This window comes from Neomonachus schauinslandi, chromosome 9 (genome assembly GCF_002201575.2).
Source record: "Neomonachus schauinslandi chromosome 9, ASM220157v2, whole genome shotgun sequence".
Classification (NCBI taxonomy): Eukaryota; Metazoa; Chordata; class Mammalia; order Carnivora; family Phocidae; genus Neomonachus; species Neomonachus schauinslandi.
Genome location: NC_058411.1, coordinates 82683321 through 82706260, shown reverse-complemented (window position 1 = coordinate 82706260; position 22940 = coordinate 82683321). Strand labels below are relative to the sequence as shown.

At 49.9% G+C, this 22940-nt stretch overlaps 1 protein-coding gene across 4 annotated transcripts in view; it reads right to left on the bottom strand.

Moving 5' to 3' along the window:
• The window catches only part of MAPKBP1 (mitogen-activated protein kinase binding protein 1), a 54098-nt gene that overhangs the window by 17339 nt on the left and 13819 nt on the right, over window positions 1-22940 (bottom strand). For 2 of the 4 annotated variants that reach the window (XM_044918365.1, XM_044918364.1), the window contains exons 2-9: window positions 13921-14012; window positions 3424-3486; window positions 3157-3214; window positions 2262-2432; window positions 1731-1868; window positions 1282-1464; window positions 1037-1054; window positions 550-710 (exon numbers count right to left, since the gene is read on the bottom strand). In XM_044918365.1, the coding sequence (XP_044774300.1) occupies window positions 550-710; window positions 1037-1054; window positions 1282-1464; window positions 1731-1868; window positions 2262-2432; window positions 3157-3214; window positions 3424-3486; window positions 13921-14012 (884 nt within the window). The remainder of the gene's footprint in view (window positions 1-549; window positions 711-1036; window positions 1055-1281; window positions 1465-1730; window positions 1869-2261; window positions 2433-3156; window positions 3215-3423; window positions 3487-13920; window positions 14013-22940) is intronic. The other 2 variants (XM_044918367.1, XM_044918368.1) reach the window with 1 other exon arrangement.

Genomic DNA, 22940 nt, shown 5'->3' with positions numbered 1-22940 from the left:
GACAAGGGAACTCTGTGGCCGTGACAGAGGGAAACAAAAACAAGACCCCTCTATAACCGTGTCTGAGAGCACAGATGAACGCACAGCACTGTGCCAACCACAAACGAGACCAAACGTTTCCAGGCCCATCTGTGGTGACTGACCACTGCTTCTTTACCAATTACAGCGTTAGCCCCATACCTTCCCTTCCACCTTGTAGATAAAAATTATGAAGATGTCCCACTGGGCAACTACCCCTACTTCCTGACCACATCTAACCGGAGCGAAACTTCAATCCCTTGAACCATCCCTAAAATCATCCACTACAAGCCCAAATCTTACACTAAGCCCTGCCTAACCCCCCTACTGAGACACTCCCTGCTTTCCCATGGTGTGCGGTCTCCTTGGTGGCAACCAGTACTGATAAACCCAAATCTGTAGCTCTACAGAGGTGTTTCCTGGCCTTCATTGGGGCAGATACACTCTTCACTTTGTGCCCTGAAGCACAGCCAGGGAAGGCTGGGCACAGAGGGAGGCTCTGGGTGGAGGCAGGGGGCCCAAAGAGCTCACCTGGCCTCAGTGACACTGGCAATGTCTGTCCCCAGGGCGTGGGGCCGGGGCAGCGTGCTGAGGAAGTGCAGGTTAGAGGGGTTGAAGAGGCGCACGGTGCCATCGGCACAGCCACAGAAGATGTAGTCTTGGCTCACAGAGATGCAGTGGGCCACAGTGGTCTGCAGGCAGAGGGGCTTGGGTCGGCAAGGGTCCCCTGCCCAACCCCTCCTCAACAGTCGCCTGCCAAGAGGAGAGACCAGCCAAGGCAGAGGCGAGGGGAAAGCTGCCCAGCTGCTCTGGCCTGAGCCCCTCAGCTGTTATCTGGAGATGCCCCTCCCTCCAGCAGCAGGTGGCCAGAGGGCCCACAGCCACGTGCAACTGGGGGATGGGAGCCGGGGATCCTTCTAAGGCACAAGAGGTTTTGACCAAGAAGACAAAGTAGGAAAAGCCCAGCAGAGAGAAAGAAATAGCATGAGAAAGACAGGAGGGTCTAGGCACCACTTACTGTGAAGCTGCCTGTATTCTGAGCACAAGAGGGAAGTAGGGGAAAGAAAGGTGGAAAGAGAACGCAGAGAGGAGGGAGTTACACAGATCTCCGTGGGCTGGAACGAGGCCAAGCTGTGGCTCCCCAGGCTCCTCTCTCCCGCACGCATGAGGGCCTAGCCCCTGCTACAGAGCCAGAGGCAGCAAATCTCCCCTGAGCGGACACATGGGCAGCCAGCCCCTACCCATGGGGACAGAGGTGCTTACTCTCAGCTCCACCCACTTATCCAGAAGCCTCCTGTCGCTGAACTCGCACAGCAGGCCTGAGGACGTGATGCAGAAGGTGCTGTCGGCCTTCTTCCCTCGGCCACAGGCCACGTCAGTGAACAGGTTGTTGCGCAGCTCTCCCAGCAGCCCTGAGCGGCCCAGCAGAGGCACAGTGGCGTTCACCTGTGGAGATGCACCGCTCCTGTCACCCATCCCCCACCCCCCACCCCGGAGCCTGCCCCGACAAACGAGGCCCTACGGGAGGGAGGAGACGCAGCAAGGCCCCCCTCGCTCTCTGAGACTCCTCCTCGGCCCAGACAGCATCTGGCTCACCCGGAACTTCTGAATGGCTGCTGAGTGAGCAGAGGGGGGCCCAAGTGGAACAGGGTCTCCTAGGGAGGGCTGAGCAGGCTCTGACCCCGGGGCCACTTCCAGCCGCAGCCGCTCACCTTTGAGGTCTTACTGTCATCGAGGTACCAGAATTTGATGTGCCGATTGCCTGCAGTGACGAAGTAGCTGCAATCTTCAGAGAAGGACACCGCTGTCACCCGACTGGACACCTTATTGGAGGCCACCACAATGTTTTTCTGGAGGGAAAGCCAAAGGAAGAATCAAAATTCTGCCCCTTGGGGCTAGGAAGAAAGAGGCTCAGAGGATGGAGGAGGGGTTGGATAGGATTTGTACTTTAACAAATGTTCCTTTCCAAGATTTTTTGGTCAGAAAAAGGAGAGAGAAGAATTTCTTTCTAGAGGAGTCGAAGAGATTCATTTCCTCTGGAGGCCCTCAAAGGCATAAAGCTAGCCCCTTTCTACCAACACATGTGGCTACACAGTTGCTTTTTTCTGCTTCAGGCTATCTTCTAGCATGAGACTGAAATCACCAGAGTGGAGGGAAGGGGCTCAGATCAGCAGTCTCCTGGCTCCCCAACTGGCCCGTGAACCCCCCTGAGGCTGTCAGGCCAGCCCACCCAGTCCACTCACCTTCCAGGCCCAGACGTTGACGATCATGTCATGCTGGTAGCCCACGGAAACAATGTACTTGGCGCTTGGGGAGAAGGCCACGCAAGCCACACCGTACTTATGCTCCTGCAGCTCTGCCACCTGGCTATGCTCAGCCACGTCCCAAACGCGCACGGCAGGCATGTGCCCACTCTGCAGGGAAGCAAGAACTGGAAGTGCGGGCAGAGGCATACAGCCTCCCCGAGCCTTTCAGAGTGGGGGCCCTTACCTCCCCAGCTACTACATACAATCTCTCTAATGACCCTTGGCCAAGAGTCAGGAGCAGAGTGCTATACAGGGCAAAGGTTAAAAACAAAAACAAACAAAAATATCTCAGGACGACAATGATTATCCGGGAGAAAATGGCCCCAGATTTTGTTCAGTATGTCTGTGTCACTCCTTGAGTGAGTCTGATGGGCCTCCAGGGTTGAGAACCATGACCACTCAGGCCTATTTCTGCCCCTCCGCCTCCATCAGCCTGAGAAGACAGAGGCGTTCCTCATGTGCCCAGCAGGGGGCCTCCAGGGACCAGGAACATTTTAAGGCAGTGGTTTTTCAAAGCCTGCCTCCCAACCAGCAGAATGAGCATGTGGGAACCTTTAAGAAATGCCAATTTCGGAGTCCCATCTCACACCTACAGAATCAGAAACCCTGGGGGCGGGCCTGGCAATGTGTACTTCACCAAGCAATCCAGGTGATTCTGGTGCTCACGGAAGCTTAAGAACCACTATTTTCAGGTAGAGCAAAAACTAAGATTTAGCATCTGTACAGGGAACCAAAGTGGCAGCAGCCCTAAGTAGGCCTAAGATTGTAGCTCTCTGCTGAGGCCAGGCCTCCCACCCTCCTCAGAGGACTGCAGCTCACTTTCCTCACTCACCTCTCCAGTGACCAAGTACTTGCCATCAGGGGAGAAGGCGAGGGCCGTGATGGTTTTCCTGCAGGACGAGGCAGGCTCAGAGGGGCACTGACAGCCTGGCCTAAGCCCAGCTCCCTCAGAGTCCCCTCAAAAGGCAAGATCAGCAGACACCAACCTACATGTGGCCCAACCAGGCCCCAGTCTGCAGAGCCACAAAGCCCCCAGACAGTGCCTTTCTCCCAGCTCCCAGGAAAAGGAGGTGCTCCCTCAGTGCCCAGACCCATTTACCTGGAACTGTTGAGGATGTGGTGCTGTTTGTGTTTCCGGGGATTGAACAGCACAACCACACACCTGGGGAGATAAGTAAGACAACAGACTTAGCACCAAACCACGGCTCCCCGACAAGCACCCAGGCCACCTGGGAATTCTTTTTTTTTTTTTTTAAAGATTTTATTTATTTATTTGACAGAGAGATAGAGAGAGAGCACAAGTGGGCAGAGTGGCAGGCAGAGGGAGAGGGAGAAGCAGGCTCTCCGATGAGCAGGGAGCCCGATGCGGGGTTTGATCCCAGGACCCTGGGATCATGACCTGAGCCGAAGGCAGCTGCTTAACCAACTGAGCCACCCAGGCACCCCAACCACCTGGGAATTCTGATCACTCAGCACAGGGACCTGCATAGAGCAAGTTCAGAGGGGCTCTGCTTGCCACCGAGGGCAACTGACTGCTTTCTGGCAACCTACTCTTCTTGCTTCCCTTCCCCATCCACCAGGGCCTATCTCTGCAGCCCCTTGAGGACGAAGGCTCCCTGGAAGCCTATCCCACCAGGTCCCTAAGCACCAGCACCATCTCTGGTCATACACACAAAGGGCAGCGAGGACTCAGGCCTCCCCACAGCCCTTGCACAGAGCCCAGGAAGGAGTGCAGGAGGGAAGAGTCCATGTGATTTGAGCAAAGCAGGCCACAGGTGTACAGCCAGTTCACAGGTTGGAGCCACATGTCTGACAAGCATTTGTGCTCCAAGGAGGAGTGAGGCCTCTCATGTGTGTGCCCACGTACGTATCTGGCAGGAGCCGACCCCACACCCTCTATGTGTCAGATGAGGAAGGGGGTAGGAGGCAGGAGGCCTGAACTGCAGGGAGGCTCAGTAAGACTAGGAGGACGGACAGAGAGAGCCCAAGAGGGCGTGGGGAGGCCTGTTCAGTGCCTTGGAACTCCCGGGCCCCGCCCTGAGAGTCCCTGGCCCCAGAGAGCCCGAGAAGGGCCCTCCAGACTGCCAGAAGACAGTCAGAGACTCCGCCCGCCTGCCTGCTATGCAGAGAAGGGTGGGAGGACCCTCTCTAACCAGGCAGCGAGGGTGGACAGGATTAGGTTTAGATTGACTTTCAGAGGCAGTTCCAGTGAGGAGGCCAGGTGGTAGGAGTCAAGGCAGGAAGCCCAAAGCTGTAGCCAGGCAGTGTTCTCCCTTAGTCTCCGTGGCTGTCAGCAGGCCTGGGCCCGTGGCCCCTTCTGCCTCACTTCATTAGTACTGACAGGAGCAAGCGTGGGACCTGCTACGCCAGGTCAGGGGATGGGGACGGAATGAGCAGAGGGTGATATCCCCCAGACCAGCCCTGTTTAATGGGAAACCCACTGCCTGCTAGAAGCTTGAAGCAAAGGCAAGTACAGCTGCTGGTGAGCGCTTAGCATATTAGGCTCCATAAACCATTTCAATATGCACATTCCGCAGGAAATCTCTGGGGACCCAGGGATCTCTGAGGTACACTAGGTATGCCCAGAACTGCCAGGCTGGGCAACAAACAGCCTTGGAATTCCTGAGTCACATCTCCTCCTCTAACCCCTCCCCAAATCCGTCCTCAGTTTCCTTTCTCCTTCTCTCTCCATTTGCTCATCTTTCTTTGTTCCCCTTTCTCATCTCCTTTCTCTCCTGCCACCAGCTTCTAGTCTCCTGCTTCCCTTACACATATGACAAAAGTCAGATGGCCTTGGAAACCCTGTGCCCCATCACTTTCCCTCCCCGTTCCCGAACACACACACACACACACACACACACACACACCCATGCGCACTTGCCCAGCTTCTGTTAGGGGCAGTCCAGGATACAGGGAGCCTAATTCCTCCAGATAGACTCATAGAACCTTAAAGCTGGAAGGAAGGACGGAAGGAATTAAATGCACCGTGCTAGGTGACTTTAAAATCACCTAGTTCAACCCTCCAGAATTTTGAGATGAGGAAGCCTAGGCTCAGAAAGGTCCCAGAAAGAGCAGAGCCAGGACTCCCAGGCCTCCTGACTTCCGGTGTGCTTTACATCAAACGCACATGCATGTCTGATCTGATCGCAACACTCCCACAAGATCAGCCCTGGGGGGCTTCCAAAACCAAACTCCTTCAAGTACCCATGAAGGCCTGGGTGGTATGACCCCTGCCCACCGTCCAGCTTCACCCTGAACCATGCTCCAACCACATTCTTTCACTCTCTTTAACCTGCCATGCTCCTTCCCAGGAACTGTTTCCCTTATCTAGAACATTCTTCTCTCCCTTTTCCAACTAGTTAATCTTTAGTCCCCTTTCAGATCTCAGGTCAAATGGCCTCAGTATATGCTCTCACAGCAAGCACAGCATATCAATCTTTTGTAACATTTATCACAGCTGTAATTTTACATTTATTTTTGATGTGCCTTTCACGAGAACAGGAACGGGGTCTGGTTCTGCTCACTGCTTTGTCTCCTGTGCCTAGCAGAGGCTGGCCTACTACAGTTGTTCAAGAACGATTTGAATGGGAGAGTGTCTTCCCTGGTCCACTAGCTTGGTCCTGTGGGGCATCAGTAGGCCCAGCTCTCCCTACTCCATGCCCCACCTGTCTTCTATGGAAGGAGGGACTGAGGACATCTGGATCCTCAGAGGCAGTGTTGGGGCGGTAGGGATGCTGTGGGCTTTGGAGTTTGAGGCTTGTTCTGCTATGGACAGCTCTGTGACCCTGGGTAGGGCACAAGCATGTTGACTTACCTATAATAAAGGATGGACACTCAGATCTAGCTCCTAGGGCTTCTGTGAAGATTAAATGATTTTTTCTGACACACAGTAGGAGCCAAACAAATGGCAAATCTTAATATTACTACTCCTTAAGCATGGAAAGGAAGCTGCAAGGGGGTTCCTGGCAGTGGGGAACGAGGTGCTAAGGGACTATGTCAGGTTTTTCCTCTGGAAGAATGGAGGAAAGTCCTGTTAGGACCTCAGTAATGGTAAAAACTTCAAAGGAGGCTTTATTTTTTGTTCTGGGGAGGCAGCCAGGAAAGGAGAGCTACATTAAGCTTGAGGAAAGAAAATATCTGCATCTTCATTCACTGAAGGGATGACAAGCTTGGAAGGGAGAAAGGAAGGGATGGGGGGAACGCGGAGTGAGAAACCACCTCAAGTGTCTAGGACAGTAGCACAGGGGTACAGAAGGAAAACTGAAGTGCCATCTCCTGGCTAAGGTAGAAAGCACCCCACAAGAGTTTCAGTGAACTCGAAACATGAAGGCTTCCAGTTCCTTTAATAACCAGTCCTCCGCTCTTCATACAGTGGGGCTCAGTAATAAGAGTTACCATTTGTCACTTTCTAGGTAGCAGGCACTGTGCCAAGCAGCCTAGATGTCTGGTTTTAGCTAATCCTTCCAGCACCTTGTGACCCTTAGTACAATTATCCCCACTTTACAGATGGAGACCCGAGATCAGAGCAGTGAGGTAACTGGCTCAAGGCTACTCAGCTAAAGCCAAAGAGAGTCGAGATTCCAGAAGCAGTGCTCTAAGGGCTGCGGAGTGGAGTGAGTTGAGGAAAGAAGAGAAAAGTGGAGTTGGAGATAAGAGACGTGAAACACAACTGACCTAACATGCAGGGTGCTTGGCCAGGAGCCTATGGGAAGAGGGAAAGATGACTGGAGCACTTTGAGGGGAAAAGGATTTGGGCTACAGGATTTCTGGAACTCAGAACAGGGCAGATGAAAACTATAGCAGTTACAGTTCCAAGTTCATAGTTTTAGATATTTAGATTTTAATACTTTTTTCAGTGTGTGAAAAAGCATACACACACACACACACACACACCAGTATGCCACCATGTTTTCTAACTGATGTTTTCTAACTTTCTTGTTATCTGGGCTGATCTGCTGAGGAGGCCCGTCTCTGCAGGCTCATCTCTCTAGCAGTGACTTCCAGGGTGAGTGGTTACAGGTTACCTAGTTTCTGATCAACTACACAAAAACCATGGCAAAGGGCTTTGGCTGAAAGCTGCTCTGACTCAAGCTGACCCCACACATACTCCAGCCGGCCACATTCCAAATCCAGGAAAAGTAGGTGATGAGGGTTCTATGATACGCTTTTGAATTTTCCTTTAAGCCCATCATCCCAAAGCAGCCTCGTGACTTTCGAAGAGCAATGCATCAGACTGCTTAAAACACTCAGTCTTGCTGGACCACAGCATCTTGTTTCCTCCTCCTGGTAAGTGCAGTTCCATGGTGGGAGGAGGAAGGAGAGCAGTGTGTGTGTGTAAAACTACAGTGTAGAGAGGGAGATGACTAGCTGTGAGGCAATCCTTCCCTTCTCCGACACCCCCCCCCATATACACACACCCCCAGCGTAGCCTGGAAAATTCTCATGTGCGGCATGGAGGTGTTACACAAAGGAGAGAAACGTGCAAAGGAGAGAAACACACACAGAGACAGACCTCTAAGCTGAAATTTTTACTTTTAGTTATTCAAATATGGAAACCTCCCCACACAGAGGAAGAGGAGGAAAGAAACCAACCCCTGGTCACAGCTCCACTTGTGGGGACAATAATGCAGATGCCGAGGTGAGGGCAGAACTTGGCACAGACATCCAAGGTTCCTCCTGTGCCCCACTAGCTGAGGTCCTCCCAAGAGAAGAGAGCTCAGCGACACTGATGTGGGAGCCACGTCAGTCTTCTGTGACCCTGAGCAAGCTCCCCAGTCTACCGGGGAGCAGAGGGCGGGGTGCAGTCCGCATGTCTTTGGCCCTCCGCCTTGGCCGCCCAGGCCCTGACGTCACCCAGGACAACAGGCAGTCATCTGCACGTGTGTCCTTGCAGTACTGCTGGCTGCAATCCACAACAAGGGCTAGGCTGGCCCAACCGGCTGAGTCCCATAATTCAGAACCCCAGGGTGCGGGTGTAGGGAGACAGGGAGTTCTCGGTCCCCCGGGGCCTCAGCCCGGGAGTCACGTGGTGGAACGCCAGTACCAGGTGCTGGGCCCACTGCCCAGGAGCTCCTCTGAACCAGGAAGGGCCAAGCCCTCAACACACCCCTTTCCCAGACAGGTCCAGGCCTGTTGCCATCACCAAGAGCCCGGCATTCTCACAGGATCTGCCTCCTACCACTCTCCATCCTCCAGAAGGCAGGAACAAAAGAAGCGTGGGAAGAGCAATGAACACAGCAGCACATACAGGGAGCAGAACACAGAAGGTTCAAGCGGAGACCCTGTGCCTTGGACGCTCTTCTTTCAGACCAGGTAAAAACAGAAGGTGACTCACACAGGGACAAGAGGTCCTTCAAGCCTTGCTCAAATGTCACTCTCTAGCACGATTTAACATCACAACCCCATACCCTACCCCCATTCCCTATTCCCTTTCACTGTTTATTGCTTATACTTTCTCCAAAGTACACATTTTATATTCTATAGAATTCACTTTTGGACAGGGAGATCTGTCTTCACCACTAGATTGCCAGCTCTGTGCAGGTGGTATTTTTATCTGTTTTGTTTACATCCCCAGGGCCTAGAAGATAGGCACTCAATAAATATTTGTGAATGAGTGAATAAATTATTAAGTCACTAGCCACCAGATCTCAAAGCCAAGGAACCTCCCAATCAGCAGAACTGAGAACTACTAGGGCCCTAGGGCAGGTGCGTGGTTCTCCCCTACCTTAGGCTTTTAGGACTCACAGACACTTAAGGGCAGTGTGATGATGGAAGGAATGAGAAAACTGGGGCCAGGCAGACCTGTGTGCTAGCATACTGTGTGATCTTGGGCACATTCCTTAATTTCTCTGAATCTGTTTCCTCACCTGTAGAACAGGAAGAACAAAATCTACCTCACAGAATTGCTGTGGGGACTGAAGAAGACAGTGTGCAGAGTAAGCAGCATGGTGCTCCTGGCCATCTTCTTGAAGGGTACTCTGCTCCACCACTAACAAGGAAAGCGAGATCCAGGGGGTCAGCAGTTACAACAGGAGCCCCAACTGTGGCATACATGACTTGTTGGACACTAATGACTCATTAGGATCCTCACCCAGGTGTGGAATTATAAACCATCCCTCTGGATTCACTCCCAAAAGGGAATGAAATATAGCTTTAATTATTCTAAGAGAGAATGAGTCAAGGATGTTTCCTAAGGCATCCTCGGTTTTGGTCCTCTTTAAATGCCTGCAATCCAGGACCTTCCAAATAAGTAATCCTCTTAGGCCAGGTCACAGGACCCACTGGCATCTCTGTTTCTGGGGCATTTTACAAATCCCTCCTCAAAAACATGAAAGAAGACAGAGAATAACATGGGTACCAGTGGAGAGCTAGCGGTGCACTTCTCTCTGCCCAGAGGACTCTACACACATTCCCTTCTGGGACAAGACGTGAATCTCTGTGCACTGCAAGACTTACGAGCCCTGTCAAAATGCAATGCCTGGGCCCCCGTCCTCCCACTCATTATGCTCTAGCCACCATGACAACCATTTAGCCCCCTCAAACAAGTGAACCCAATCCTCCCTTCCCTGGCACCTTTGCACTTGAGGCTTCCTCCACCTGGACCACTTTGGAGTCCAGATCCTCAAGAGTTCCTTCCTCTTGGTCATTCAGACATCAGCTGAATGTGACCTCCCCCTGGGTCTTAACGACCCAATCCTTAAGTAGCCCCCGCCCTGGCCCCGGCCCGCCACGCGCCCCGCCAGCTATTCACTTACTCTCCTTTCTGTCACTTGGTTTTACTTTCTTCAGAACACTTACCATCTCTGACACTATCTTGCTCATTTATGGGCTGGCATGCTGATTGTCTGCTTGCCCTTCTTGAACCTAAACCCCACCAAAAATGGTCACCCTTCCTGTCCTGCTCACTGCTATATACCTTGTGCCTAGAACAGTGCCTGGTCCAGAGCAGGTTTTCAACAAATACCTGCTGCACAAATGAATGAAGGCATCTATGACCAAACCATCTGAGGAAGAACTAAGGGGGCTCGGTTTCAGGTGTGAAACCTGCAGAGCAACCAGAAGACAGGCCCTGAGGGGATCGACGCTTGCGAGGACCCCTGCACATGACTCCCATCCACCAGGGCACAAAGCAGGCATCTTCTCCCAGGCCCACCCGGTGTCCACAGTCCCACACACCCCCTGGCAAACCGGCACACAGGGCTTGCCCACAGACCGTAAGGAGCTAATTCTGTGCTCCCTTAGCTCAGCTGTCACTAGAACATAGTTCAGGTTGGGAGACTGTGGTTTCACACCTTGTCCAGTGCTTTGGAGCTGGGGGACCTCAGCATAACTTCCAGTATGGGCTGAGTAAATGGGAGGGCCTTCTCAGGAAATCTGAGTCTGCCTTCCTCCTCCCTAGTTAACAGCAACCAAGAGGTCTCCTCGGGGCTGCTGGATAGGGCACCTCCCACTCCAGTAGCTGCTTTGCCCAGAGCATTCACCCAGGCCAGGCCCACACTTCAGCACCGGGGATCAAGAGAGACTCACTCTCAGAACTGACTGGCCCCACCGCAGCAATGAGGGCTGTGTTGGGCTCTACAGCACCTGAGCCCTCTACCAAGCCAACCAGCGAACGGGCCCAAGTCAATTATGGATGTTCAACTAAACTGACTCCCTCGAAGATGTTATCTGGGGACCACCTAGCCTCCTGGAGCAGGGGGGCTCAAAGTGTGACAGGTGAGGGGTAGGCTTTTCTCTGGACAGAACAGCAAAGGGGGAACTCTGGAGCCACTAAAACTGAGGGGTCTCTACCCAGAGACTTCACCCACCTCTGCTTGACACAATCCCCCTCTACCCCACCCTCTTGGAGCTGTTTCATTTCCTTTCAGAAAACTTTGTTTTGGTTTGATATTTGCCTCTAGGCCTCCGGGAGACTTTTCTGAGCTTTGTTTTTCTTCTTGTTTCTAGGATACCTGAGCCGCTCTGAGAGCAACAAGCATAGTAGGAACTAGAGAGTGGGGGTGGGGTTAGGATCACCAGATAGGGAAAGAAGAAGAGAAGGAGGGAGGGAAAGAGCCTACTTGGCTCACATAGACTTTGGTGGCCCCCAGACACTCCAGAGGCACAACAGGGATCTCTAGAACAGAGCAAAACGAAAATACTCAGAAAAAGGGGCCATTTGCAAAGAGAGAACTTGAAGTCCTAGGAAATCAAAAGGTCAGGGAGTAGATCATGTCACCGCCCAGGGCTCGCCCGAGCCAAGCACACTGAGGAAACCTACTAGATATCACAGAAGGGAAGCTTCCATACACCATCTGGAAGGCTAATGACTCCCAGACACATGTGCCAGGCTGGGTCCTGCCCACACACAGAAGCACACATCCTTGAAGCACCAGGCCTGGGGTCAGGGGCATGGGGGGAAGAGGTGGGGAGCATGGTTCTACAATCCCTAGGGCAGGCACACTAGGCTCAGCACATACCAGGCAGCAGCCCAGGCCCTTCCTGCCCATCTCACATCCAGCCCCAGCCCCACCTCCAACAAGAAGGAACCTGGCTTTCCCAGGCAGAGGCAGGCACGAGAGGAATTCCCCTGAGGCCGGCTGCACGGGGTATCCAGCAACAGAGGTCATTCATCAACTTGGCTTCTGGAGGGGAAGAAGGCAGCCAGCTCAGCTTCTGCAGAGTAAGGCTGGTGCAGCTCTTACAGCACCCCCACCACAGACATCAGATGCCAAAGGGCCGCTCAGGAAAGGCACCGGCCCCAGAACCCAGGGGCAGAAATTTCCCTGGCATAGACTGAGATGCCCATAAATTGGGCTCTTCTCATTTGTATGCCACGTAGCGACACGCTTTCAAAAATCAGCAGAAAGTCAGGTCTTCCCCCACTCCACACCATTTTAAGATTAAGAGCTTTGCAGTCAGACTACTTGGGTTAAAATTCCAATACAGACACTTACTAGCTGTGTGACCTGGAGCAATCTGCTTAAACTCTCTTTTTTTTAGTTTCCTTCTCTAAATGGGATAATAATAGTACCAACCTCACAGGGTTGCTCTTTGCAAAGTGCTTAGCAAAGGGCCTGGCACAGAATAAGTTGTTGACAAAGGCAGATTTTTGATGGGATGATCAAACTAAGGAAATCATATACTGGTACAAAAACTCCAAGAGTTGCTGTGGAACTCACACTAGGAAAGTGGGCACTCCCGAGCTGATGGTGGGGAAGAAAGGAAGAGGAGCGGGGGCCTTCCCATGCCTGTGCTCCCGTGCCCAGCAGCAAAGTACACAGGTTGACAGAACCAGAAGCAGCAAGGGCGCCAAGCCTCCCAAAGAAACACTTTTGTAAAAGCCTAAAGAAGCTATGGCTGGGGGTTTCTCATCTGTAGGAGCAGAGGAGCGAAAAGGCAGCAAGGGACAGAGGAACCCCAGCCCCAGATCCCTACTTTTCTTCCATGACACTGACATCTCTCCAAGTGACAACAGTAGGCAAATGTTCAGAGCGGTGTTTTTCTTTTTCTTTCTTTTTTTTTTTTTAAAGATTTTATTTATTTATTTATTTATTTGAGGGAAAGAGAGAGAGAGAGCACGAGCAGGGGGGAGGGGCAGAGGGAAAGGGAAAAGCAGACACTCCGCTGAGCAAGGAGCCTGATGCGGGACTCGATCCTGGGACCCTGGGATCAAGCCCTGCATCGGGCTCCCTGCTTCGCGGGAAGCCTGCTTCTCCCTCTCCCACTCCCCCTGCTTGTGTTCCCTCTCTATGTCTCTCGCTGTCAAATAAATAAAATCTTAAAAAAAAAAAAAAATTACGCTCAGTGAAAAAAGCCAGTCACAGGGGCGCCTGGGTGGCTCAGTCGTTTAGCGTCTGCCTTCCGCTCAGGTCATGATCCCAGGGTCCTGGGACAGAGCCCTGCATCACGCTCCCTGCTCGGCAGGAGGCCTGCTTCTCCCTCTCTCTCTGTCCCTGCTCGTGTTCCCTCTCTAGCTGTCTCTCTCTCTCTGTCAAATAAATTTAAAAAAAAGAAAAAGAAAAAAGCCAGTCACAGAAGGCCAAATATTCTACTTATATGGAATGATTCCACTTATATGAACTGTCCAGAACAGGTAAATCTACAGAGACAGAAAGTGGATTAGTGGTTGCCTGGGGCTGGGGGTCTTGAGGGGGAAATAGGGAATAACTGCTAATGGGTATGGGGTTTCTTTCTTGGGTGATGAAAATGTTTGAAAATTGACTGTGGTGATGGCTGCACAACTTTGTGGATATGCTAAAAAACACTGAATTGTACATTTTAAATCGGCAAATTTGTGGTACATGAGTTACATCTCAATAAAGCTGTTTTTAAGTGACTAGAAGGTAGATATTAAAGATGGTGTTGGGAACTGTGTGTAATATAAAGTGTGAATCAGTATGTACAGGTGGATGGCCAAAAAAACAGGACAGGACGGCAACAAGTACAGCATTCAACAAAGAGCCTTGACCTGGCCCTGTATCTCCTTTACAAAAATGGTACCAAAACATTTACCTGGCTACATCTCCCAGAAGAAACCAAAAAATCCCTGCCCACCCTAACTGGTTTAGCATGGTTATAAACTCCCATGCAATAAGCCGTCTTCCAATGTACTTACCCTGCTGGGTAGGCAACTAAACCCGATCGGGGGTCACAGGCAAGTCCTCTGCCTCCAGACACTGTTATTCCAAGCACCTTCTCCAATGTCACCTGTTAGAGGGAGACAGAGAGGTGACATATGGACAGAGCAGGGTCGGGAAGGAGGTGCTGAAGGTACCCACGACCATCTAGCAAATGCTGACTACTTTCTTCAGGAGAATAGGGCTACTGACTTCTCCAGGGTCTGTCCCGGCCACAGGTCCCTTGGTCACATGGGGAAAAGCCAGCGTGCATTGCAGGCTTTTAACAGGGCTCAATCTGTGGGGACCCTGGGAAAGAAAATGAAGGGTTAAAGCTGGGCTCATGGCCACAGAGGAACAAGCACTCCCCCAATCCAGGAAGGCTCCGTTTACAAGATAAAGCCTTGGGTCCCCAGACTGGCCTCTTGGGTCTCTGAGAGTCAGGGAAAGTCACTGATCTTCGTGCCTAGGCAGGTATGAAAGAAAGGCTACTGTGATCTACCAAGGGTCAGAGGAATGTTAGGTATTATTTAGGTGACTCATAATATCTCTGATCTTTGCATCCCATCACGTTCCTCCCCTCCATCAGAGAACTCTACCCACCCCAAACATCTGCCAGTTCATACAGACTATGAGCCCAGGAGACAGAAACATGGCTTAATGCTGTGTTTTGCCAAGCACAGATGCTCAGAGTACTCTAATTATTATTATTAAGCCCCACTCCCACAGAGATGAAAGGGAAACATGTGTAAAGTGCTCAGAGATTCTGAGGACATGGCCACATGCAACATTCACCATCACTCTCACCAACAATATTGTTACCCAACAGTGGACGCAGCCCTACGGTGCACACTGAACTAACCTCAAATTAGTTCACTGGCCTTTCTGCTAGATGATCCCATGGGAGATTCAGAATGCCCTGGAACCTCTTCTCACTCCACCTCACCGTCTGCAACAGAACATCTTGCTTGTCACTCCAGGTCCACCCTCTAGTACTGTCTGGACCCCCTGCACTGGCCCTCCTCAGAGATGTCCTTGGTCTCTCTGTTGGCTCAGAGAGAGAGGCATCTGAATGCAGAAAGGTCATGTAAATAGGCTAGACTGTACCCTACTAAGAGTCTCGGAGGCCCTAGGAGGGTGGTGTGAACCAGAAACACTTCAGGAGTGTTCATGTCTGTAGTAGGGTGGTCTATCCTAGTCCAGGCCAGTTTCTGGAGAGGGGAAACCCAGATGGGGCACCTGGGTGGCTCAGTCAGTTAAGCGTCTGCCTTCGGCTCAGGTCATGATTCCAGGGTCCTGGGATCGAGTCCCACATTGGGCTCCTTGCTCAGCGGGGAGCCTGCTTCTCCCTCTGCCTGACGCTCTCCCTGCTTGTGCGCTCATGTTCTCTCTCTCTGACAAATAAATAAAATCTTTAAAAAAAAAATTTTTTTTAATAGGGAGAGGAAACCCAGAATCAATTAGGGTGGTTAGGATCTCTCCTCCTCTCTTACTGTCCCAGCTGGAGAATTCAAAGTCCCTCTAGAGGGCTGGTTTAAACTTTTTTTTTTTTAAGATTTTATTTATTTATTTGACAGAAGAGAGAGACAGCATAATCAGGGGGAGTGGCAGGCAGAGGCAGAGGGAGAAGCAGGCTCCCCACAGAGCAGGGGGACGGCGATGCGGGACTCGATCCCAGGACCCTGGGATCATGACCTAAGCCGAAGACAGTCGCTTAACCAACTGAGCCATCCAGGCGCCCTTAAATTCTTATCTCCAAGGACCATTTTAGCTTGAATTAGATTGGAAAGAAATGCCCTTTGGTGGCCAAAGACCAAAATAAATCCCCTGGGACATGACAGTTAAAACCTATTCCCCAAGAAGGCCCCCAAGAGTCTTCTGTGCTTCCTGGGGATGTGGACCAGCAATTCCAGCATGTGTCTACTCACTGACAGAGGCAGTTTAGTCCCACAGCCAACCCACAGCCACCTGGCAAGCACCAGACTTGCCAGGAACCCTGGGCCTACCTGAGGCACTAAGCCTAGTGTGGGATAAACTAACTGTAGCCTGTGTTCTTGATAGTTTGCCTTAACTTATGCCTCCTTCCTCACTTTTTCTTAGCTGCATGATGCCCTGGCACCCAGTCACCTTGTTGAAAGGCCTGAGCACCAGGCACACTTACTGGAGAGCACAAAATACCCCTGGGGAAGTCTGGGGGATGCTCAGTTCGGTGTACCCCTCCCCATCCTGGCACTGTGCCTCCAGCTATCCCAGAGGGAGGGTACTCAGGAACATTCCTGCTGTACCAACTGCCTACTGCAGACAGGAGAGAGAGGAACCCAAGGCCAGCATTACCCACATAGATGGGAAAGGTCATAGATCAAGTGCAGTGAGCTAAAAAACTGCTCAAATCCTATTCCCTTCCGGAGAATCATTGCAGGCAAATCCTTTGCATTCAAATTTGTATCAATCCCTCATTTATGCTTCAGCTTTGGTCCCAAAGAATTAGACCAGTCTGTTCCGTTTTCAGCTTTCCTTCCCTCTGACAGGAATTTGGGTAGGTGTTTTGTGGACAGAGGATGCAGTTCCATAAAAGACTCATTCTGAAACTAGCTTGGACTTTTCAACAGCAAGCTAAAGCAGGAAGGAGATGTCAGTTACTCACACCTTTAAGGCCAGTGTTCACCAAACATTTTTGACCATGACCCATGGTAAGAGAGATAGTTTATGAGTTTGTATCATGAGCTGGTACATACATACATGTACATGTGTGCATGTGCCTAAAACTGAAATAAAAGTTTCACAAAACAATACTTCTCTTACTCCATGTGATATACTCTATTTTCTATCACATTCTATTTCATTAAAAAATGATTCTGGGCATGGCCCACTTTGTTGATTTCATGACCTACTACAAATGGGCTGGAAACTCCAGTTTGAGAAACTGCTACAGACTATCTATTCCTGCTGGGCCTGGGTTCCAGGCTCTGATCTCTGGCAACTTTTGTGTTCCTCAGGCCCTTTCCTCCTAGGACTCTTGGCAGTGGGACAGACATCCGGGCTAGGAAACCCCATGGGCAGAAGTTTGCCTGGGCTCAAAACTTGGCTTATTTTCAAAGGATTTATGGTTTTTGGCTTTTTCTGACTTTCTGAACAACTATCCAAAGACAAAAAAAAGGCAGTTTCCTTTGGCTCTGTGGAGTGGGAGGAGCAGGGGAAAAACATTCAGGGGCATCAGCTGGTTTTTATTTTATGTTCTAACTCAAACCAGCTTCCTGTTTGTAGGGAGGTTTTGGGCTGAACTCCACTTTCAAAGGATCTGAGAGAGTCCAAAGCTCCTGCAAGGCCTCCAACATCTAGGCTTATTTTGAAAGGGCCCAGCATGATGGAGATTATAAATGGACTCTCTCCCTGTCATAACCTCCATATTTTCTCCTTCCAAAAAGGTGATGCAGCTTCCATCTACCGTAGAAAATGGAGACAGACCTGAATGTCCCTTGCAAACACACCATCGACTAAACACCCAAGTTCAAGCAGTGGTGTGCCACAGCCAGCTTCCACGGGCTCAGGACAGCTGACTGTGCCCTTCCTTTCCCACGTCCTCACTCAGTGACAGCACCCTGGTAGCTTGAGATCACCACAGTGGGAGTACTTACACCATGGAAATCAGTAAATGCTACAAATCAGGGCTCTTTTTTTTGTCCCCTGAGAGAGGCTGTAAACACTCGTCAATACACTACTAAGTTCAGGCCACTGTTATCTCTCACTCAGACTATAATTCCCATGTGTTCTCTCTCTTCTCAACATGACAGGCCACAGTGATTTTTTTTAAGGTTTTTTAAATTTTTATTTTATTTATTTGACAGAGAGAGAGAGTACACGCAGTGGGGAGCCACAGGGAGAGGGAGAAGCAGACTCCCTACTGAGCAGGGAGCCCAATGTGGGGCTTGATCCCAGAACCCTGGGATCATGACCTGAGCCAAAGGCAGATGCTTAACTGACTGAGCCACCCAGGCGCCCCCACAGTGATTTTTTTTTTTTAAATATGTATGAGATCATGTCATTACTCAGCTCAAAACCCTCCACGGGCTTCCCATCCTTAAGTTCAAATTCAAATACTTTACCCTGTTTACAAGGCCCTAAATCATCTGGCCTCTGGCTCCTTCTCTGACCTCATTTCCTACACTCTCCACCTCTTCCTCCACCTGAGTCACCCTGGCTGCCTCAAGCACCTCAAGCAGATTCTAGCTTCAGGTCCTGCATATGCTATTCCTTCAGTTAAAATGCTTTTCCCTCAGCTATTCACATAGCTAATTCACTCAGGTCTTTGCTCAAAGGTCTTCCCCTCAGAGCAGGCTTTCCAGACTAACTTTACTGTTATCATTCTGTACCTACATCAAAATACAAAATACTATCCTATTTTATCTTTCTTCATAGCACTTAGATTCAGGTAGCAACTCAACACTGATTGTATTTCCGTCCACACACTTACTGTCTGTCTTACTGCCCAGATGAGGATGAGCACAAAGGGAGCTTAATGGTACAGGTAACATTTTGTTTCTTAAGCTGATGGTGGACACACAGCTGTTCATTCTATTATTCCCTATGTCTTTACTAGATGTCCTAAATATTGCACATTCAATGTTGAAAAGAGAGAAAAGACATCGTCCCAGATGTGGCATGGGGCTCAGGACCTCATGAACAACATCCTTCTATAATTCACACCCTTCATTCTCTCTTCATCCGTAAACAATGGCTTCTTGATACTCACTGACCCAACAATGTTGGGGGAAAGGGTACAAAGAATTCAAGAATATGAGTTTTTGTTTGATTAGGTTTCTCACTTAAGTGCTTCTAAGACTGCACATTTTTATGATGCTCTGACACGTTGGTTCCAGTGGAAGCTTTCGAGAATCATTATCCCTTCTCCTGACTGCTAAGCATGGCAGCAGGTAATGAGAGAGAGTCCCCTAAGCCTGGGTCCCTGAGTAACTTTGATGAACAGAGCCCCTCTGCTGACCCACACTGAATATGAGCATGAGCAAGAAATAAACTATCTGTTAAGTCAGGGAGATTTTGAGGTGATTTTGTTACCACAGCATGACATAACCTGGCAATTTTCCTACTTCTTGGTCTCTTACACTCTTGGTTTCTTTACACTCTTAGAAATTATCAAGGACCCCAAAGAGATTTTATTTGTATCAGTGTATTAGAAATTACAATGGAAATAGTTTAAAATATTTCTTAATTCATTTAAAAATAACAATAAATCCATACATGTTAATATTTTTATTAAAAATAACTCTATCTTCCGAAACAAAAAAAAATGCAGTGAGAAGAATGGCACTACTTAACGTTTTTACAAATCTCTTTAATGTCTGGCTTAATAGTAAACAGCTGGATTCTCCTATCTGCATCTGCATTCAATCTGTTTTGATATGCTATTCTGGCTGAAGATGAAGAAAATCTGGCCTCATTTGGATATGTAACTGGAAAAGGGGGGATCTCATAGATCCCCTAAAGGCGACGCTAAGGATTCCAAGCCCATACTTAGAGAACCAAAGACCTAGTCTGTCCTGAATACTATAGCATTTCTCCACATAAGGAAGCAAGCCCACTGGTGTGCAAGTTCTGGCCTCAAGCATCGTTGAGGAAACTGAGGCAGGGAAGAGGTCCTATGAGAAAACAGCTGTTCTCCAAGTCTGGGATGGGGCCCAAGGTACTGAAAGGAAAGTCAGTTATAAACCCTCACAGCCCGAATGCCAGTGAAACTTAGCCAAAAAGACAACCAGTCCAGGTAACTGATTATGTCCAGTGACTTGGGACACAACTACTACAGGCAGCTGGTACTCTGATACAGCCATACAGTTCTAGAACATCGCTTCATGCACAAGCGAAAACAAAAAAGAGAGCACCCACATCGTACTCTACAGTGATCTCCTCCACATCCAAAACACAGCCTAGAAGCAGAGAAAATACTCAAGGTGTGACCCAGCCTTTGCTTTGGCAGGTGGAGAGTGTTGAGATGGAGGAAAGCCTACACCAACCTGAGAGAGGGTGTCATCTGTCCCCAGAAGCAAGGCTGCCAGAGGGCAGAATTACTACAGACATATTGCGAAGGAGGAATCAACTTCCCCCAGGAAGCCAGGGAAGGGGAGAGCTCCCAGAAAGGAGGGGGAGTTGATGTAAGTGCCAAAAAGAAGTGAAGGAGTCAAGAAAAGGACTCTCCAGAGTCCAGAGCCATCTGCAACACGGGCGGCACAGCACAAGGTTCCAAGCAGTCCCAGACCCCGAAACACGTGATCCCAGGAAGCCTGGGGCAGGGCCGTCTAAGCGTTTCTGGTCTCCCTATCTGGTCCCGAGATCTGATCAGTCCACAAGCTAGAGTAGAGGCACCAGTCAATGAAGATCCAGTCTGTGGAGGCAAGACAATGGCTTTGCTAGAGAAGGGCTTCTTGTTGGAGTCTGTGATATAACTGGTTCGGATTTGCCCTTCCTTTCTTGTGAGGGGCCACAACAGGGAGTCTGCAAAGGCAAGTCAGCAGATGCTCCCTTGAGGAAGAGAAGAGGCCAGAGCCACAAGAGGCCGGGGTCACCTAGGATTGAGCTGACCTCAAAGTGGTAAAGAAACCCCAGCAACTGGGAGGAAGCCAATCTGTTTTTGTTGCCACCAGTTTCTTTCTTCCCCCCTTCTCCCTTTCCCTACTTCTCAATCCCACTAACACAAGTTATAAATACCTGAGTTATAAGTCATTCCAGCCAAACCATGGGCTTGCTATTTCTATAAACAAGCATGTCACAGACCTGTCTACAGCAGAGCACTATCCGCCTTCCCCTCCCTTCCTGCAGGTTAAGAATAACTATGCTTGTCTCTTACCCACGCACTGCACTCTAATCTCACAGAGCAGATTCCCCACCAGATTCGGAGAATTGCTGCTTATGAAAAAGCCACAGAGAAAGCCCAAGGCCAGGAGCCTTTGTGCAGAGACTTAGCCAGCTGGGCAGAGACCCAGTGACTAGCCTGGGGAGGGGGAAGGGAGAGGCGGGTATCATGCCCAAGCTCACTCCTGCTCCTTCAGAGTCCAAAGGGCCATCTGGTCAGAGGCAGGAAGGGACATGATGGCTACTCCAAGACTGCAGGACAGATCTTGCCTCTCCACTCTGCTCCTGGTCTCTATCCTGTCTGGCTGATTTATAGTTCTACTCTCTATACCATGAAGGCTCCCAGAAACAAATAACTTCCAATATGACAGAAAAACTGGGCTCCCCAGCTTAGAGTTCAGCATTAGTTGGAGGTGAGCCAATTCTCCGGTGCTGGGATTAAAATAGCCTCAGCTTCTAGGAAGGTAAATCTGCCACGGCTTGGGAGGAGGTGACCTTAGAGATCCTCCAGCCATAAAACCCTGGAGACTAGAGAACAAAGGTTCTCAATCCTGGCCTACCAACAGAAATACTCAGAGGGCTTAACAAGTTTCAGATATCAGTCCCTACCCTATCTACCTCCCTTGCCTCCACAAGATTCTCAATCAACAGATATGGAGTGGGGTTCAAGAGTCTGCATATTAAAGCTCTCCAGGTGGCTCTAATGATTAATCAGGTAGGGAACTACGAAATTAAAGCATTTTGTCCTTTTATTTCCAAATTTCAGCCCCTCCTGGGACTAAGGAGAAAACAACGCTCCAAATGTTCTTATAAGAATATCCAGACCCGGGGCGCCTGGGTGGCTCAGTCGGTTAAGCGGCTGCCTTCGGCTCAGGTCATGATCCCAGGGTCCTGGGATTGAGCCCTGCATCCAGCTCCCTGCTCAGCGGGGAGCCTGCTTCTCCCTCTCCCTCTGCCTGCCATTCTGCCTACTTGTGCTCTCTCTCTATCTCTCTCTGTCAAATACATACATAAAATCTTAAAAAAAAAAAATATCCAGACCCATGGGGTGCGAAAGGTCTTGTGCAGAGACAGGATCTATAGCTCTAAGATCTACCATTCACTGAATGTGTACTCTGCCAAAAATGCGCTAAGCAATTTACAAGAATATCTCATTTAATACCCTTGACCAACTTTTTTTTTTTTTTAAATAAGCTCTGTGCCCAATGTGTGGCTTGAACTCACAACCCCAAGATCAAGAGTCGCATGCTCCACAGTCAGGCGCCCCATACCCTTGACAACTTTATGAAGGACAGGTATTATCTCCATTTTACAGATGAAGGAATCAGGTAAGTAGTGAGTGGAAGAACCAGGATTTAAACCTAGGTCTGTCTGCCTGGTTCCAGAAACTCTGGTGACCTGAGGAGGGAGTTCGGGTTCTCCAAAACCATCAGAAAGGTGCAGTTTGTGAAAGAGGACCTGGGGAAGTCCCCATGCCTTCGTGGAAGCATCAGGGACAGGTCTGAGAACCAAGGTAGAAGGCAGAGGGCACAGATGAAGTAGAAGGGCAATAGGGTCCTCTCCTGCTAGTTTTAACATATATTTTTTTTAAATTAGCAGGTATTATCAGTACCTGAAATGGGTCTAAAAAATGGGCTCTGGCCTTTCCTCACTGAATGGTTGCAGAGAAAAAGAAATAGAGGGTCTTCTAATGCCAGAGTATCCCCCCTGGTCAGAGCCTGCTCATGTCCAGCCAGCACTAGAACCTACAGTCAACATGGAGAGCTGACACCCATTTCCAAGGCAAATGACACTGTAGTGTCCAAAGCAGCAGAATCTGATTTCGTGTACAGATGGAGGAAGAGGTGAGGGCAGCATCAGACCTCAGACCAGAGTTCTGGAAATCAGAGGCCTCTAGCTAAAGGACTCAATTATGATACCACCATCAGCATGCACCCAAGTCCAAAGAGCAGCTTTGACAACACAGTGCCTGATACAGAGCAGGCACTTCTACTCTCTCTTTCTCTTCCAGTTCCCAGAAAGGCCAGGATAGGAGGTACCTCAATTTAAGCAACCAGAATAAGAGAAAAAAAATTTTTTTTCCTCTCTAGCATCTAGAGAGGAAGACCAGAACCACAAACAATGCTTTATAAGCAAAAGTCTGATCATGAAAAACAGT